Source organism: Centruroides sculpturatus, unplaced genomic scaffold (genome assembly GCF_000671375.1).
Source record: "Centruroides sculpturatus isolate CEXI.00-Female unplaced genomic scaffold, Cexi_2.0 scaffold1193, whole genome shotgun sequence".
Lineage (NCBI taxonomy): Eukaryota > Metazoa > Arthropoda > Arachnida > Scorpiones > Buthidae > Centruroides > Centruroides sculpturatus.
In genome coordinates, this window is record NW_019385473.1 from 219,300 (window position 1) to 240,219 (window position 20,920).

The following is a 20,920-nucleotide window of genomic DNA, read 5'->3' on the forward strand; positions in this document are numbered from 1 at the left end:
AAGGTTTTTGCTACAATACAAAATTTACTTAAAGAAATTCAAAACTGCAATGAGAACATAATTTTGTAATAAGATCAAACAGGGTATAAGATGGCCTATTAACTAGGCTGCTAACTAAGTTAACAGACAAATTATCTCAAATTCTGCCAGTGTTTCAAGAAGACCAATTAGAAAAAATGACGAAAATACATTAAAAATAAGGAAAGTAACCTCTAATGAAAAATTTCAGTATCAAATACAATTGGACTGAAAAAGCAGGCAAAAACAAACACATTTACACATTTCCCCAAATGAAATAAAAAGAATTCAAAGGTAACTAAGAGAATTACAACAACACTGTAGTACGTGTAACAAATCTGATGACCAACAAGAAACAGACACAGTCTCAATGGATACAATGCGTGAAGTGTGATTCTTGGCATCATATGTTTTGTGTCTTAGTAACAATTGATACTACAGATTTTATATGTAAGCTATGTTTGTAAGGATTGTAACACACATTAAAACCTTTCAAATTCATGAAATCATCAAAAATCATTATTTTTCCTATTAAATTCACATTAAGCACATTAGAAACTTTCTTCAAAATATAAAATCATGATTTTTTTATAATAATTTTTTATAACATCACTTTTTTATTTATATAATTTTTTTCATTTTCATATTTATAAATATTAATTTTATAATTTTTAAAACATGAAAAAATAAATATGAATGTGAAACTTATAATTTATAAATATGAAACTACTAGTAAACACATGTGTGTCTGCATAATGAATGTGACCAATAGGAGTGCAACAGGATCTCAGGCTCTAGTCGCTTGTGTTTTTTTAATATTTAAAAAAAATTAAACCTCTTTACAAAATAAAAATCAGAATTTAATCACTTTAAATTATATTATATATCTTTTTAGTAACAAAGATTTTAATTATTCAATTTTTTAAAATTTCTTTTAAACTCTTTCTGCCCATGGACACTAAGAGCAACTTTTTTCATACATATTACAGATTCAGCTAGATTCACTATTAGCCTGATTAAACCCATGGCAAGCCTGACAATCCAGACAAAACCCACAAAAATCAATCTGGAATTGAATCCAGATCTCCCAGAGCAGCAGAGTAACCTCTTTTCAACTTAACCAGCCAGTCATTAGTTTTGTAACTCGTTAGTTTACGAATATCAGCTTAGACAGAGATACTATCTAAAAGATCAACACCAAGCACATTTCCTGACAGAGCTCCCAAATACGGCAGAATAAGCGAGCCGACATCATCAGCTAGCACATTCAACCGTATTACCACCACATTCACAACCAAGGATCAAGAATCAGAGTTAAGTTATTCACCACCGTTCACATTAATTTTGTTACACCAATACTTATTGGATAACTTCCAATTCTCGATCTTCAACCATAAATATGAGCATTTAAGCCATTTCACCAAGCAACATGCCAGTTATTCAAAAATGCTTTAAAATGTTAAAATAAGATAATTTGAATAATGTTATAATTACTTTTTAGCAAATGAATAAATAAATAAATTTCACAATTTTTTTAATAAAATTCTAAAAACTAATTAACTAGTTAAGGAGCTAATTATCTAATTATTTTCTAATAAATAATATTGAGCATCAATATAATTACATGCAAATCAAAATATCTAAAAGTTAACAACTTAAAGGCAAGATTCTAGGACCGTGTGAGGGGAAACCCCAATGTGTGTTCATAATCTACAGTTAGGCTTAATATTAAAAATATAAATATCTTTTTTTTAAAAACAAAACTTAATGCAATTTACTTGTAACCGAAAAATTGAGTTTCCTAATAAATTGTAATTAATAAATGAAGTAATTATATAGTTCTAATATATTTAATTACGAAAATTGAATGTAATTTACCTTTTAGCCTAGTAGCACTTNGATTTTCCAAATTGTAACTTAGCTTAGTCTGCCTTAGAGCCTACCTTTAAATAACCTATGTCTTTATTGCAAATACAGAAATAACAAAACTATACAATGTTAAACTGAGAAGATGCAAAGCAGCCTACCTTGTCTGGCTGTGCAAAACTGTGTATAACTTACTTTGCTTGCTTTGCATAAGCACTGTCCATAAATTCTGTGCACCAGAGATTTTTTAGTTAAGTGCAGATTTACATAAGTAAGATTTATATAAGTAGAGGTCTGTCTGTATAATAATAAATAAATAATAATATGAAAATCATTTTGCTTTTTTAAAATATATAATAATAAATATACCTGAAATATATCACAAACTTTTGCTAAAACAACAGTAATTGGAGCTAAGATTATTATCACAATTAGTCCTGCTAAAGTAGCAATTCCAAGATATTGCCAAACAAAATATATACCAATTGTCAATGTTAAAGGAACAGACCATAACTGACTAAAGTACATAGTAAACTCAAATAATTCAATAACATCAACTGACATCATATTGACAATATCACCAGCTGGATATTCTTTCCTAGAAACTGGGCTAAGATGAAATACCTGAAATATTCATCAAGAAATAAAAATTAACATTAATCACAAGCAATATTTACATAAATATTTTACATACATATGTATTATGTGAAAAAATTTTTAATTTGCAAATATTTATTTCATTACAAATATTATTTAAATCCAAGGAATTTATAATTAAATTAGAGAACCAAATCATCATAAAATTTTTCATCATCATTATAACAATCATTTTTACTTAAAGTCCTCCACTCTGAACAATTAAAAACATGTCTTTCATTTATATCATACTCAAATATATTCTATAATTAATACATTGAATAAAGATATTTAAAGAAAAAATATATATATTGAAATTAACTTAAGTCACGCAGTATGAGTGTAACATACTGCGTGACACAAAAGGTGGGGTTACACAAGTTAGGGTTAAGTACCAGGTCTGGACTTTATGGGAACAAAATATAAAAATCAAAACACTTATAAGTACAAATCCACAATAAATATTTATTAAATTGATCAGTAGTATATAAACAAAACAACAACAACAATTAATTATAACTAGAGTTAGAGTATATATTTCAATTACTCAAAAAGTCGACAAAATAAACAATTAAAGGAATACTTTCATTATATATATCAAATTAAATCAGATCAAATCAAAAATAAATTCAAATCTCAATCAAAAAAAGAATACTGAAAGTATACGTTTCCTATGTTGATCACTTATTAAGAATGCCAGAGAAGTTTCTACAACAGTTGCTGTTGGGAGCTACACCACACTGCTGGATGGATGTATTATCTTTTATCTGGTTCTCGGTGTAGCTCTGCACTGCCCTATTTACATATGTGCATCATGGGATCAGTCACCGATGCATATTAGTATCTTTTGCCTTTCTTTTTGAAATTTAGTACATTGAGGGTTTATTAGGAGTTTCCATCCTAAAAATAAGACCCCAAAAAGAAAATTAAATTAAAATAACATCCAAAACATAAAATAATGACTGCACTTCAACTCCTTACAAGATATTCCAGATATTAATTGGTTTTTAATGTCTTACTAATTTCCTATTCCATAAATCTTGAAAGATAAACAATGTATATGAGCAAATTTTCTGTACACAAATGGTTAATGCTTGAGAATTAGTTTTGCAATATTAGTAGTTTCATTTTTATCAAATTCTTCAAACAACTTACAGCAGCAAACAAATTCATGAGATATCATCAAATCCTATTCATTCAATCAGGCTGGAATTGTAAGATGGAATTACATGATTTTTGCATGATTCAGATCTTCTACATTGCTTATTGGCGAAGACATAACCATAGCCTGAAAATGTCCTTTAAAAATAATGATAATGATGTTTGCTTTTTAAGCGAGTGTTTATATTACTGGTTGTTTGGTTATTGAGTTAGGAGTTTTATTAATATTAACCAGTAAACTGTTGCCTTTTGTGAAGTAAACAGTTTAGAGTAAGCTTCTAAACAAAGAATACAATCTCACATTAGCAATAATATGTTAAATTTTACAACTGTTATAATTAAATCACATATCTATATTAAGTAATGACTACTGTTAAAAATATGCAAAAACTGGCTATTCAACCCAATATAACCTTTAATTATTAACCATAGTACCTGAGAAGTGTGTGGAAGCAACAAAGTCTAAGAGGATGCTTATAATATTGATGATTGAAATAAAAAAAGAAATTATTGCAAAGCATGAAAGCAGTACACATGTGGAGGATCTGGCAGCCATGTTTAAGATGCTAAAGTCAATGATGTATGACCAATAAATGCAATTTTCATTTTATTATACAATATTTACATATTTTATTTATTGTTTTATGTTTTTATTAAGATGTTTAATTGTGTTATTTTTGCCTTAAATTATGTGTATTTGCTATTCTAATTTTATTGAAATGGATATTGTTTAGGGTTTGTAATGAATTAAATCACCTTCTGTTATTTCTAATGGAAAAAATTGATTTGGACTTCAAATAACTCCAAGTTTGAATGGCCTCCTGGAATGAATTAAATTCAAAGTATGAAGAACCACTATACCATATTTATCTGAATATAAAGTGGACTTTTTTTAATCAACTTTGGCACTGTAAAAATGCTGTGTGCCTTACATTTGGAAATTTTTCCACAACTTTTTTGGAGATGTGACATGTGCTTAGGCATTTCTGTCCACTGTTATTTCAAATATTCTATCACCAGCCTCCAGAGAAGAATTTTTGGGCCATTACTTCTTAATTACCAAAATTCAACTAAATATGTTGTCAAATAATTTTTGATCAACATATGAAGTGCACTGAAAGCCAAAAATACTTGCTTAAGTTCAATTTTGTCACAAGTTGAGTATTGAGCCATACCTGTGTAAAGTACTAAGTTATTTTTATGCCTTTTACAACAATTAGTGACACGACTTTGTGCCGGAAATAGCCGTTACCTAATGGGTACTTTACGCAGATTTGCGTTAATATGCCAGGCCTGGACTTTAAGTGTACACCGAAAGAAATAATGACAAAGTTAGTCAAAAAACAATCCAATATTTAATAATAATTCTAATAACGACTATGTACAAAAATTAGTAACAATCAACAACAAATTTATTCAAAGAAAAAATCAATAAGAATCAACTCGACAAAACTCAANCTTTATAACATTAATTCATTTCACATAAATATATCATTTATATGCTTAAGAAGAAATTAGTATGTAATTAATAATCACAGTCCCCTCTTAAACATACTTTAATAAATTGAATGACATCATACCTGATAAATTTAAACAGTTAATTTAAGTTTTTATAGACAAAAGACAATTCAGTGGGTAATGTTTAATATTTTTATCTGTAAAAAAATTTATTCTTGTTATCATGTATAATCCATGAGTTTCTGCCAAAAACTATGCAAGAAGTTTATTTACAAAAGCTAACTAGTTGCTGACAAAATTCATTATAAGTAGTCCAAGCCAGAGGACTTGGATTTGGTTCTTGGTGAGATTAACAGGGAGTTCAGCTAATAGTCCATCTTCTATTAAAAACTGTACAACCTCATGTCATTCTGATAATTCAAGATTTTTCCTAAAATAGTCTCAACATTACCCTTTACGAGAGCAGAACCAAGATGAGTATTTGAGATGGCACTTTGTAATATACTGGGCAATTTAGAAGTCCTTCAATATAGCAGTCATTTGCAGTGCTAAGTATGGTTTTTTTTGTTTTTGCTTATGCATGCATGTATTTATTATTAATGATATGTGTTTATTTACATACCTTTGACATAATAGCCATTTGCACTGTATGTCAACGGACCTCTAGAGCAAATGATATGCAAACACAAATTCATCTAATTTTATTAATATTTTAAAAATTTATAATGTAAGACATGGCATTGTAGTTGTGCTAGTAAACCAAATTTATTAGAGCTTATTTTATTAAATCTCTAAATGTGTATCTAATAAAACCTAAATTAATGTTTTTATACTTTCTGAAATTTCTGTAAAAACCAATTTTTACTTATTTTTAAAACACATATTCTAAGTTAGTTAGACTTAGTCTAATAAATAAATCCAATGGTGACTCAATATAATGCAGACCATGGGGTCTAAAATATTTGATCATGTTATAAGAAAAAACACTTTCTGCATATATGGTACAAAAAACCATATCAAGTGAGTGCCATCATTTATCAATTTAGTATTTACTTACTCTACTCAGATATCCTCTACCATCCATTTTGTTTCAGCTTTTTCTGTAACTAGATATCCATGGATTAAGCTATGTTTACATGCTGGACAGTACAAAATATAAGCCATAAAAATATTGCAAATTAAGCCAATTGATTTTGAACTGTGCTGTTAACTGCCAATTTAATCCAATAGCTTGCTATATAATGAAATAAAAGCAGTACAAGTGCTCCTCACTTAACAACCAAGTTCTGTTCCTACAACTAGGCCATTAAGCAAATGGATCAATAAATGAGGAGCTTAATTGTTTTATTTACTGTTGATAAAGAAATGAACTGTAGGAAAATCTAACTTAATAACTTTGCTTTAATTTTCATTTCTTACATATTACAGAATATAAAAATACAATTGGCAAAAATTTTTAAATGCTATACCAAAAATATTAAAGTTCATTTGTTTAAAAAAGATTTCAGATTAATATTTTAGTCATCAAATCCTTCAACATATGATAAAAGTTCCAAACATCAGTGTCATCTTCGAAGTTATCAGCACAGTAATCAAAAGCTATAGGGAGCTAGGTTAAGGGAGATGACTGCAAACAAATGGAAGTACTTATAGGGATAGAAGTCCTGAGTATAGCTTTCAAGAAGAATCTCATTAGTGTAATCTGCTTTGTAATTTTCCTTTTTTCTTCATAAATTTTATGACAGCATCATAAAGGTTCATTCACTTGCCATTTTACTTTCATGAATTATTCAACATTCAAATCCATACTTTCTAGTTCTAATACAGCCATATTCAATTTCAAGAACACACCAGCTAACCCCTTTACAATGAACTTCTCTTGTACTTCTGTGAGATCCAAATAGCCCCTGGGTCTAAATAATAATTTAAAAATAAAGTTAAATTTTTGTAGAAAAATATTCTTTCATTTTGGTGAGAAATTAACAGTTTTCTAACGTGGGAAAACTGATTAAACAGTTGCTTCCTTTAACGGAAACTGAAGCATCCTTTGTTTTTCCCTTATCTGTTACAAATCTCACCATCATGAGAATTGTCGACCCCTCTTTTATTCCCTTTTTCATCCGTTCACGTGAAAGAATCCAAGTATGATGATTGGTCGTAAATCAAGAGATATAGTCAAGGTTTAGCAGAATTCGGGGAGTACGTCCGCAGATCTGGAAGTGGAAAGAAGTTCCCATATTGTCTCCTTGTCTGGCGTACTCCCTTAGTTCGGAGTACGCCAGAAGATCCCAAGAAGGGAAGACGTAGTCCATTCAAGCTCCTAAGGCCAACGTCCTTAGTCCGGAGCCGTATCGTATCTAGAAGGCAACGTCCATTAGACAAAATTATTCCATGATAAATTGAGTTAGTTAGGAAAATAGAAGATATGTTTTATATTGTGCCTATCAAGACCTCTCCATGAACAGAACTCTGAGAAATAGAGGAACGAAGTAAAATCCACAAATCAAGAAGAAGATAAAATCAACTAAAGAGGTTGTATGTTTATCATGAATTTGTGAGCTCTCTCTCTCGGCGCGTTTAATTTGATTTATTCGTTGTTTCAATCGATTGTCTTTGAATATTTAATTATTTCCATTTTTCTTTGTATGATTTTGTTTATTATAGTTATTAAATTTTCTTTATTGGTTAAAGAAATGTCTCTTGTTAACTCTCTGAATCAAATCTATATCATATCCACACGCGTGTTTATCCGCGTAACGATAAATTGATAAACTGGTGTTGGGAAGTCCTGACGAGGAAGAAGAAGAATTTGCCATCCCCAACTTCCGCTCTAAATTTATTTGAACTGTAAGTCCCTCCAAACTCGAATTTCCTTAGATTGGGAAAAGCCATTCTTTTGGACGACCAAGAACTAGTTTCACCAACTAGCGCCGATTAAGTGGTACTAACTATCCTAGCGGAGTAGTAACCCCGGCTAGTCTCACACTTCTATTCTTTCTTATTCATCTTCCAAGTGCTGTTACACTGCTACACCCTTCCTTTGATTCTTGGTGTTTCCTCCAGGTGAAGTCATGCTATTTCTTTTTGCTGACATCTTATACTATGCGATGCACAATAAAATATAAATTTATAAACAAAATATGAAGTTTCAAAGATTGTAAATGTTTCATATAGTATATACTGACTGACTGCAGGTATGAGACTAATACTAAGAAAGGGGATTCCCTGAAATGGAAAGCTGGTCATTAATCTGAGCACTCATTAAGTGAGGGGTGGCTGTAGATTCTAAAAAGTCTCAACAATAAACTGAGGTCCACAGACTATATGCATTGTAAGTGGAGTTGTGTTCTATCAAGGCAATAAAAAGTGCTTTGAAACTGAAATGCCCTCTAGCTACAAATTGAATTCAAGTTCTAAGATGTCACTGTAAATGTTTTCTGAACTTTAATTTCTCAAGAACTGTTAATCAAAATTAGTGAAATTATGTATAACAGATTTCAAGTTATATTGTTAATACATTTTACGATTGTTATCAAAATTAGTTTGTGCATATGAAATTCTAATCATAATATCTACTTTTTGGTTAGCTTGAGCATATCTTGAGTTGTAATATGTTGAATTCAAAATGCTAAAGAAGTATCTGTTAGTATTTCAAACTATATCTCAAAAATTTTTTAAAAATTCAGAATATTTTTACAGGATTATAGGACTGAAAAGCAGTGCGTTATTTTTTCAATAAAACTACCAGCATTTCAACTGTTTATCATAGTATGTAGCAAGCTTGTTAATCCTGATCTCAAAAACTAAAATTCCTGTTGTTGTTGCTACAAGCTTTTACTTCAAAACCTTAAATTCAGAAGAAAAAGATCTAGGCTGTATAGGAATGACAAAGAACCTCCCATCCACTCATTAAAGTTTTCATCACTCATATTTTCTCATCCACTTGCAAATATCTGATACCACTCTAACACTTTAATGAGACATGATATAGTACCTATACACCTTGAGCTCACAATAGATTTCAGCAGATAAAACCTTTTCACCCCACAAAAATTTAGTAATTATTTTATAACAATAATAATAATAATAATGTATATTATTATAAAATAGTAATATAATAAATTTTTAAAACATAAACATAACATTTATATATATATATAGTGTGTGTATGTGTGTGTGTTTCAACAAAATAAGGAAAGTGGTTGACATAAATTGGAAAACCGAAGCATTGGACAGGGAAAAATGAAAAAAATTAGAGAAGATCTTTATCCAGCTGTGGATTGACAATGGTTAATTATGACAATGATTATATATATGTTTATGTTTTAAAAATTTATTAACCAGATTCATTTTACTGCAAATTTTATTTCTTACCTTAATAAGACGAGATAATAAATCAGGAAGTAAACCCATGGGAAGTCGCAGAATATTAAACAGATTAAGCGATACAAAAACTATTTTTGTATCAAGAATATGATTTTTATCCATTAAAACATAAGTACCAAAACAAGCAATTGATATCTATAAAATAAAAAATAATTTTCATATAATAATTTCAATGATATCTACACAACAAATATTAAATAAAAATAAATTCATATTCAAAATTTTCTTATATTATATTAATTCATAATTTGTATACTTATATTAAACAAAATTTGTTCAAAGATTCAAAAATGAAAAAAGTCACAAAGTCACAGAAAGACAAATAATATAAAATTTTAATTCATATTTTTCAAAGTACAGTAAAACCTTTAAATCTCAAATTTGAGGAAACAGGAAAAAAAAAAAAAAAAAGGCCAGTTTGAATTATGGACAATTCTACATATAGTGGTATATGATAAATAGAAAAATTTTTATTCAGACACTAAGTACAAATCAGTAGAATAAGGACTGTAATTCTCTAATATACAAGGGAGTCCAATATTAAATGTACAGGCCAAAATTACACTAACATTTATAATTTTAAAAAATATTTAATACATTCCACAAAAACTACATATTTTTGTTTATTTCTTGACATACTTGCCATAAATGTTAAGACATTTATCCCAGCATGACACTACTTTAAACATCCCTTCATGGTTGTGAAGTTGCTTGTAGTAGTCCAGAACAGTATCTTCCAATTCCTCCTGATCTGCAAAATAAATGAAAATCCAATAGTGGGCTAAATTTGGACTATATGGGGGATGTTGCAGGACCTCCCAATTCTGCTGTGACAACCATAGTTTGGTTTGATTTGACATGTGGAATATAGTCTAAATTTAGCCCACCTTTGGATTTTCATTTATTCAGACCTTTAAAGAAATTTTTGGTGGGGAAACACTTTGCAGATCAAGAGGAATTGGAAGATACTGTTCTGGACTACTTCAAGCAACAGTACCATGAACAGATGTTTAAAGCAGTGTTTCTTAACAGGGAGCCGCGGCCCCCTGGGGGTCCATAAGAAGTTTTCCGGGGGCCGCCAAATTATGCAAAATTTCCTTCAGAATATAATAAAAAGAAAATTGATATATAACCGAATATCATATTGAAAAGCGAAATAAGAAAGATAAAGTTTTCGTATTTAGTTTTTTTTATTTATTTCTTATTTCTTCCTACTTACAACTTTGTTAGTACAGAAGAAATAAATGCAAATATGCTACTTACATTGCAGTATTTACTTCTTTTATTCCAAAGTAATTCTAAGAAACTATTAATGCTTGGAATTTTAAAAATAAAGCAATAATAAAAAAATCAATTTATTATAGATAATTTAACAAATATAAATTATTATTTAAAAAAATGGGGGTCACAAAAAAATTATGAAATATTTGGTGGGCCGCGAGTATAAAAAGGTTAAGAACCACTGGTTTAAAGTAATATCACATTGGGATAAATGTCTCAATGTTTACGGAGAGTATATTGCTAAACAAGTAAAATGGCAAAACTGTATTTGGGACAAGACTACATCTCGGAGATGGAATCACTTTGATGCTCAAAGCAGGTCTCGTTCTCATTCTCCTATCTTCTTTGATATCGCTGCTTTTGGGTGTGATTGTTCAAACTTCACCAGCTATGACCATGAGATCGTCCATGATGCATCTTTGATGAAATTAACCTATCTAATTTTAAAATTTCTCTCCATTGCGTGTCGGCCCAGGTTCAATTTTGTCGATGAATAATGAAAAGTTCCCATTTTTGAAAAAATAATCGTGGCTATTGTATTGTCCAAAATTATTTTTTTATTTTGCACAAACAATATACAGTTTAACCCAATTATAATTCATTGACAACGACAACCCTAATATAACGTCAAATTTTTATCGGTCCTATGATTTTACTATACTAGATAATGTTAAAAAAAAACCCACTTGTAACAACATAAAACCATTTTAATGTCATATTTGAAGCACTCCCAAATTTACAAAATTAGATTACAAATTTTATTTAACATAGAAGAAACTACGTGTTCGGTCCTAAGGTCAGAGTTCACTTCTTAGAATGACTGTGGGTGGTACTCTCCCCTACCTGACTTTGGTGGGGTGAGGTGGCTGTTTTGCCTGTTGGTAGAAGAGAGTCGCTATTTTGGATTTTATTTTGACTCGATTCTCGGTCAACTGACTACCTACGAGTCTGGATTTTTTTATGCGCAAATGATTTGGGCACCTAATACTCTGTGAGGATCCGAATCCAGACTTTCAGTATATTTATATCATTACATCATAATATCACATCGTAGCTATACTTTCGTTAAATAACTGTCAACTTTTACACCTGGGAGCTAAATATCTGTTAAGTTCTCAGGCCTAATAACCATGCTTTCTCATCACCTTTCGACTTAATTTCTCAATTTCAACAGTACAACATTAAAACAGAACAACAGAGTGACGCAGTCATCGCCCCGTCCTTGAAGAGATCAGTCTCAAGTTCTGTATCTTTTTCCATGTGCGTTGTGCTTTTCACTGGACCACCAGACTTATTTAAGTGCCTATTCTCTAGATTAACATCGACCCAAAATACTTGATTGCCTAACTGGACTAACTTCGTTGTCAAGACCTACTAGCAACTCACTAAAACTCAAGGTATTTATCACCATGCGCAACTTCTGTAAACTCTCTCTCTCTTGAGAACTGCGGAACTATAACTGAAATCTTAGATCCATTTTAATGTCTATTATATATATATATATATATATCTAATATCAATTGTAGCAAAGATCTCTGACAGCTTGCATATTTAAAATTGATATATCCTGTATGGCCTATAGTTACCAATTAAATAGTTGTTACGTTAACCCGTCTCTGAGTAAGTTACTTCCAGTGTGCTGTCTCTCCCTCCATCCCGAATCTGTTCATTCACACACGTGATCATTCACACGAGAATACAATGGTTTCTGTGTCTGTTCGTAAAGACACAGTGGTGTCAGTCCTGACGAAACTTGTCATTGCGATCTTCGCTGACGTGGTGCCGAAGTATAGGGAGGCCCTTCGGCATTGTCACAACTCTGTGCCAAATATCAACTCTCTACATGTACTCCTTCATACCTCTATGCTGGTAAGAATATCAGGCAGTACGATTTTATAAACAAGACATACTCTTGTCAAAAAAGTGGATCTTATAAGTGAAAAATATGGTAATGTTACAGTATTACAGTAGCTACAAAATTTAGAAGTATGAAAATTTAAAAATTGTAAAAAATAATATTATATGTGAAAAACTTTAAAAAGTAAGTCAACCAAGTTACTTAAGAAGCACACCAAAAAACTTACAATTATCTTTCTGCTGAAGATGCATTACATTTTCAACATAAAAATATTCTTAATCTGAGGTCTTATACATAAAAAATAAAAATGTACTAATATATGATTCATCCAATGGACTGATTATGTTAATTAGATATATAATTTACTTTACAAAAATTATTAATATTTATAAATATGACAAATGATATTATATAAGACAAGTCAAATGTACAAAAATAAATAAAAATGCATATAATTCTTACTAAAGTAGGAGCTAAATTCCATAAAAATGAAAATGTTGAATCAATATAATAATATTTTCTTAAAAATGATATTTCTCTTTTACGTATATCATTCACTTTTTTCATAAAAGGCAATTCCCAAGCATATAGTTTCAAAATCTGAAAAAAAAAATTGTTTTAATTTTAAATCTTATTATAATGTATTTAAAAATTTTTAAATTTGTTTCTACATAAAAACACTATATTTAATGGAACATATATTAATTTAAATTAATTAATATTTTCTTATTATGTGAGAAGGAACAAATTGTTTTTGCTATTAACAAGATTCCTACTTTTTAATTCAGATTTTTCATATCCCAATTTGAATAATTTGAAGAAACTTTTGATATTGTCAAAAATTTCTTCAAAATACAAACATTAAATAACAAAATTTTTTATATTATTTTATTTTAAACAATTTAATTAAATATTTGTAAATTATAATTGTTAATGATAATTTTTCAGAATAAGATTAAATTATTTTTAGTATAAAATTATATTATAATTCAAATAAAACTATGACTTTATAAAATTCTAATTTTTGCACTACCTTCATGCCATTTAAAATTTCATTCATAACTCTAATTCTATCATCTTTCAAGTCCATTTGTTTTTGCTAAAATAAAAAATATATATATTAAATGTTTTTATTTTAAATTTTCAATAAAAAATAGTACAGACAGTCCTCAAGTTATGTAAATAGAATGGTCCATAACTTATTACATAAATCAAAATGTTACATATATAAGATTTTCCAAATTGTAACTTAGCTTAGTCTGCCTTAGAGCCTACCTTTAAATAACCTATGTCTTTATTGCAAATACAGAAATAACAAAACTATACAATGTTAAACTGAGAAGATGCAAAGCAGCCTACCTTGTCTGGCTGTGCAAAACTGTGTATAACTTACTTTGCTTGCTTTGCATAAGCACTGTCCATAAATTCTGTGCACCAGAGATTTTTTAGTTAAGTGCAGATTTACATAAGTAAGATTTATATAAGTAGAGGTCTGTCTGTATAATAATAAATAAATAATAATATGAAAATCATTTTGCTTTTTTAAAATATATAATAATAAATATACCTGAAATATATCACAAACTTTTGCTAAAACAACAGTAATTGGAGCTAAGATTATTATCACAATTAGTCCTGCTAAAGTAGCAATTCCAAGATATTGCCAAACAAAATATATACCAATTGTCAATGTTAAAGGAACAGACCATAACTGACTAAAGTACATAGTAAACTCAAATAATTCAATAACATCAACTGACATCATATTGACAATATCACCAGCTGGATATTCTTTCCTAGAAACTGGGCTAAGATGAAATACCTGAAATATTCATCAAGAAATAAAAATTAACATTAATCACAAGCAATATTTACATAAATATTTTACATACATATGTATTATGTGAAAAAATTTTTAATTTGCAAATATTTATTTCATTACAAATATTATTTAAATCCAAGGAATTTATAATTAAATTAGAGAACCAAATCATCATAAAATTTTTCATCATCATTATAACAATCATTTTTACTTAAAGTCCTCCACTCTGAACAATTAAAAACATGTCTTTCATTTATATCATACTCAAATATATTCTATAATTAATACATTGAATAAAGATATTTAAAGAAAAAATATATATATTGAAATTAACTTAAGTCACGCAGTATGAGTGTAACATACTGCGTGACACAAAAGGTGGGGTTACACAAGTTAGGGTTAAGTACCAGGTCTGGACTTTATGGGAACAAAATATAAAAATCAAAACACTTATAAGTACAAATCCACAATAAATATTTATTAAATTGATCAGTAGTATATAAACAAAACAACAACAACAATTAATTATAACTAGAGTTAGAGTATATATTTCAATTACTCAAAAAGTCGACAAAATAAACAATTAAAGGAATACTTTCATTATATATATCAAATTAAATCAGATCAAATCAAAAATAAATTCAAATCTCAATCAAAAAAAGAATACTGAAAGTATACGTTTCCTATGTTGATCACTTATTAAGAATGCCAGAGAAGTTTCTACAACAGTTGCTGTTGGGAGCTACACCACACTGCTGGATGGATGTATTATCTTTTATCTGGTTCTCGGTGTAGCTCTGCACTGCCCTATTTACATATGTGCATCATGGGATCAGTCACCGATGCATATTAGTATCTTTTGCCTTTCTTTTTGAAATTTAGTACATTGAGGGTTTATTAGGAGTTTCCATCCTAAAAATAAGACCCCAAAAAGAAAATTAAATTAAAATAACATCCAAAACATAAAATAATGACTGCACTTCAACTCCTTACAAGATATTCCAGATATTAATTGGTTTTTAATGTCTTACTAATTTCCTATTCCATAAATCTTGAAAGATAAACAATGTATATGAGCAAATTTTCTGTACACAAATGGTTAATGCTTGAGAATTAGTTTTGCAATATTAGTAGTTTCATTTTTATCAAATTCTTCAAACAACTTACAGCAGCAAACAAATTCATGAGATATCATCAAATCCTATTCATTCAATCAGGCTGGAATTGTAAGATGGAATTACATGATTTTTGCATGATTCAGATCTTCTACATTGCTTATTGGCGAAGACATAACCATAGCCTGAAAATGTCCTTTAAAAATAATGATAATGATGTTTGCTTTTTAAGCGAGTGTTTATATTACTGGTTGTTTGGTTATTGAGTTAGGAGTTTTATTAATATTAACCAGTAAACTGTTGCCTTTTGTGAAGTAAACAGTTTAGAGTAAGCTTCTAAACAAAGAATACAATCTCACATTAGCAATAATATGTTAAATTTTACAACTGTTATAATTAAATCACATATCTATATTAAGTAATGACTACTGTTAAAAATATGCAAAAACTGGCTATTCAACCCAATATAACCTTTAATTATTAACCATAGTACCTGAGAAGTGTGTGGAAGCAACAAAGTCTAAGAGGATGCTTATAATATTGATGATTGAAATAAAAAAAGAAATTATTGCAAAGCATGAAAGCAGTACACATGTGGAGGATCTGGCAGCCATGTTTAAGATGCTAAAGTCAATGATGTATGACCAATAAATGCAATTTTCATTTTATTATACAATATTTACATATTTTATTTATTGTTTTATGTTTTTATTAAGATGTTTAATTGTGTTATTTTTGCCTTAAATTATGTGTATTTGCTATTCTAATTTTATTGAAATGGATATTGTTTAGGGTTTGTAATGAATTAAATCACCTTCTGTTATTTCTAATGGAAAAAATTGATTTGGACTTCAAATAACTCCAAGTTTGAATGGCCTCCTGGAATGAATTAAATTCAAAGTATGAAGAACCACTATACCATATTTATCTGAATATAAAGTGGACTTTTTTTAATCAACTTTGGCACTGTAAAAATGCTGTGTGCCTTACATTTGGAAATTTTTCCACAACTTTTTTGGAGATGTGACATGTGCTTAGGCATTTCTGTCCACTGTTATTTCAAATATTCTATCACCAGCCTCCAGAGAAGAATTTTTGGGCCATTACTTCTTAATTACCAAAATTCAACTAAATATGTTGTCAAATAATTTTTGATCAACATATGAAGTGCACTGAAAGCCAAAAATACTTGCTTAAGTTCAATTTTGTCACAAGTTGAGTATTGAGCCATACCTGTGTAAAGTACTAAGTTATTTTTATGCCTTTTACAACAATTAGTGACACGACTTTGTGCCGGAAATAGCCGTTACCTAATGGGTACTTTACGCAGATTTGCGTTAATATGCCAGGCCTGGACTTTAAGTGTACACCGAAAGAAATAATGACAAAGTTAGTCAAAAAACAATCCAATATTTAATAATAATTCTAATAACGACTATGTACAAAAATTAGTAACAATCAACAACAAATTTATTCAAAGAAAAAATCAATAAGAATCAACTCGACAAAACTCAAATCAATCTATTTGCTAACTTAAATCTTTGGAATTCGACAAAAAAAAATTCAAAGACTTAACTTATGTATAACAATTCTTATGAACTAAGGTCCTAATCGTCACCTCAATATACTAGGAACCTTTTTCCTCAACTCTCAAGACTTTCTCTAATCTTCGATCCACAAATCGAATAACTTCAAATCACCTTGGAACCATTTTATCGCTATTGGACACCTCTTGTTGTTCGCTGCTACGAAGCTCACCACGCTCATTGCTAACAGAAGCTCACCTTGGTCATCTTCACTTGAGGTTTGGACTTTATACTATGAGGTGACGTCACAATTCTGATTGAGATCACTCCCCTCATTTACATACTTATTTGCTAACAATAAACTTTTCCTTTCTGCCTGGCAGCCTATTTTCCGACAATACTCGCTAACCTTTTACATTATTCTTTTTGACACTTTTTGGGATGTTTTCTTCGTTACGGTTTAGCAAGTTCCTAAGTTGTGCTTGTGGGGCCTCCCCCCTCTTTTTCGATGCAGACTTACTTTTTTCCCACTCAGGAGCGCAAGTGTGCACAAGTTTTTTCTACGGCGCTTTTTTTTGTCAGCGAGTTGGTTTTCTTTTTTCTATTTTTAAGTTTCTAAGGTGAATGGTGAGGAAACCTTCATTCTAACAAAACATAAGCCCCAAACAAAATAGAATAAAAAGCAAAATAAAAATAACTAAAAATAATGCTCGGACTTGGTTCCTTACACCTGCACAAAGAAACAAGTAAACAGTTTTTAGGCAGAGCACCCTTGAGTCACTTGCCTTTAATCAATTTTAGCATAAACAATACAACATGGAATTGCAGAAGGTACCAGAAGTTCATTCTACACAAGCAAATTAAATTTTGTGCAGTGTTTGGAAGAGTTATGATGCATAATTTAAACTTATCACAAAATATGCAATTTTAAAACATTTTGTTCTGAAAACTGGCTAGAAAACTGGAAGGATTCTTATATCCAAAGAAATATTTTTTCCTAAAAATGGGTTCCAAAAATAGGGGTGTACCTTGTATTCAGATAAATCATAAAATACAATAAAAAAAAATTATTTTATAAAATACAGTAGTGTGTCGTTTATCCGAATCAATTGGGGACTGGGGTGGTTCGAATAACTTATTTTTTGGATAACGAATCATGTACGAAAAAATATATTAATTTATCCCATGTTGAAATTTCTCTCCGTTTCGTGTTGCTTCGCGTTGAATTTTCGTTGATGTTAAGCCTAACAAAGACTATTGTATCGTTAAAAATTATTTTTTTATTTTGTACAAACAAAATAAATTTATTGAAAAATATAAAAACAATAAAAAATTATACTTCAGATGTTAATTTAGTATCAAAAACGTAAAATATTTGAGTAGCCCGAGANAGAGACATTAAATATCATAAAGATAACCTTCGAATGGTACGACTTAATATTTTAATTTAAAAAAAAAAAAGTATATTTAACAAAGTAGTAAAAAGTATTTTTAAATCGTGTTCTCTCAGGCTTTTCTCCACTTCGAAATATGTATTAATTGATTGATGCGTTTGCATAACTTAATTTTTCTTTTTTATCTTTTTTAATTCCGAAATCTTTGTAAAGCAAAACATTTTTTTTATGAGTTGTCTGCAACAGACGCCATCTGGACTATCGATAACTCTTTCTGTAGTGTGTTATAAAACTAACTGAACCGAAAACATCAAAATTCTTTTTTATGCACCGTAGGATTTTTTTTTCTTTAAAATGATATACAACAGTTTCTGAAAGCTAAAGGAACGCTTTTAGTTTGCTAATGTGTATTGCATTATTCAAATTTATAAACAAATATTTTTTTTCTAAAAAATGTAAAAATGATATCATGATGTACGATCATAAATGATATCGTTTATATGCATTTTTTTTTCATCTTTATGAATCGATTTAACAATTGTTTTTAATTTAAATTTTGAAAACTGAATTGAGTATAATACTAGCAATCGATCAATAATCTTGAAAATACTCATGATCGATATAATGTATAAAATGTTTTCCCCTCAGTACCGCCGGAAGATCCTTTCTTGGTAATGGAAGGCAGAAGATTAGCTCATCAAGCAACTATAACAGTTCGTGAACCGACTCGTATAACTGTACAGTGCGTCGCAAGAGGTGCAGTTCCACCTGTACGACATATATACTGGTTATTAGGTGGCACGAATGTTACTTCAATCAGTGAACTGTTCGTAGAATTTACTCCGGGTGACGATGCGTATATCAGCCGAAGTGTAATTGCATTGAACGTAACGCGTAAACTTCATAGAAAAGAACTGATATGCCACGTACACCATGTTACTTGGTTAGAGTCAGCAGCCGTTAGTGCCTCTTTGATTGTCCTGTGTAAGTAATTTTGAAATTTTTAACAATTTATAATAAACTCGAGTGTAAAAAGTTTATTTTAAAATTCTTGAAATTTATTTCTGGAATGAAATCTATTTACTAATTTACATTGTATAAAATGCCGATTACAGCGATGTAAAAGCTACTCAACTAAACATCTGTTGTTTTTAAATTTACAACCACGTTTAGAATATAAATTTTAATATTGTGTTTAAAAACTTTACAATAAAATAATTTCAATATAGAATTTATCCAAAAATATGTTTATCATTCAAAGAGCAATATCCAACTGATAGGCCATACCAATTGGAGTGTGATGTTCAAATACATTCCATAATAAATACAAAATAAAACATAGTAAAAGATATTTTTAAATTTTAGTAATTTTAGTATATGTTAATCTCACATCTACTCTAACATGCAACTTGTAATCACATGCAATTTTTTCTTCACACAAGGCACATATAAGGTGATAATTTCATGCTAATTTTTCACATGTAATTATGCTGCATGTAACTTCTGCTTAAATTTGTCATGTACGAAAACCCTGTAATATCTTATCTATACATGCAGAGAAGACACATCATATGTTGTTTAGTTTATGAGATATTGTTTTTTTACAGAATAATATCCATGATAAGACTCCTATAGGGAGCTCTTCAAACTTTGCAATAGCTGCAAGGGTTAATGTGGAACAAGCTCAGCTAAAAATAAATGATGAGAAGGCTGAGGTATTTCTCAAAAGTCCAAAATTATATTTTTGTATTTTTCAGGCATGAAATAAAGCTGCAAAAACATTAAAATTGTTCATAATCATAGCATCCCAGACTCTTACCAAACAAGTGTCTAAGGCAGTGTTTTTCAACCGGGGTGCCACGGTGCCACGATTGGGGTGTCGCAAAGTTTAGGGCCTTTAGTCGTTTTCTTGGAAATTTACTTAAGTGTAGTTCAAGATAACTCATTGTCAGTTCTATTTTGCTACTAGATATCTAGTAAGCAAAGAAACGATGACTAATCGCATGTTAATGTAATGTTCAACACTATGTGTACGAACGAGTTCGCCCAAACCACATTACTTGGCCTTCACATTCCCAGTCCCAGTACCAGGCCAACCAGCAGAGAAGAACGACATGGACACTTGTGTCTTGAATATACTTTAAAAAGTGTTGCATTGCACTTTGAAAAGCGTGCATGTAAATGCATATTACAGTACTTTCATAGTATTCAAAAGCAATGATGACAAATAAGCAATTTATTATCATTTTTTTAATTTAATTTTTTTTAAATTGATATGAAAAAGATAAGAAAAAAGTAATGAAATAATTATTTTATATGTGCATCAAAATAGTATAAAAAACTTAACAAAAATTGTTTATCAATAAAATAATAATATAAAATGATGATATATTTGATAA

At 29.5% G+C, this 20,920-nt stretch overlaps 1 protein-coding gene and 1 long non-coding RNA gene across 2 annotated transcripts in view; both read right to left on the reverse strand.

The window, feature by feature from the left end:
- LOC111639306 (multidrug resistance-associated protein 1-like) overlaps window positions 1-20,920 on the reverse strand; it is a 106,323-nt gene that overhangs the window by 62,153 nt on the left and 23,250 nt on the right. The window contains exons 11-17 of the mRNA XM_023385161.1: window positions 14,232-14,486; window positions 13,698-13,763; window positions 13,127-13,264; window positions 9,514-9,660; window positions 6,949-7,052; window positions 5,237-5,261; window positions 2,254-2,508 (exon numbers count right to left, since the gene is read on the reverse strand). Coding sequence (XP_023240929.1) covers window positions 2,254-2,508; window positions 5,237-5,261; window positions 6,949-7,052; window positions 9,514-9,660; window positions 13,127-13,264; window positions 13,698-13,763; window positions 14,232-14,486 — 990 coding nt within the window. The remainder of the gene's footprint in view (window positions 1-2,253; window positions 2,509-5,236; window positions 5,262-6,948; window positions 7,053-9,513; window positions 9,661-13,126; window positions 13,265-13,697; window positions 13,764-14,231; window positions 14,487-20,920) is intronic.
- On the reverse strand, window positions 2,080-3,038 carry LOC111639309. Its single transcript, XR_002759041.1, has 2 exons — window positions 2,254-3,038; window positions 2,080-2,182 (listed from the first exon to the last, which is right to left on the reverse strand). It is a non-coding gene; the product is annotated as an uncharacterized LOC111639309 (long non-coding RNA).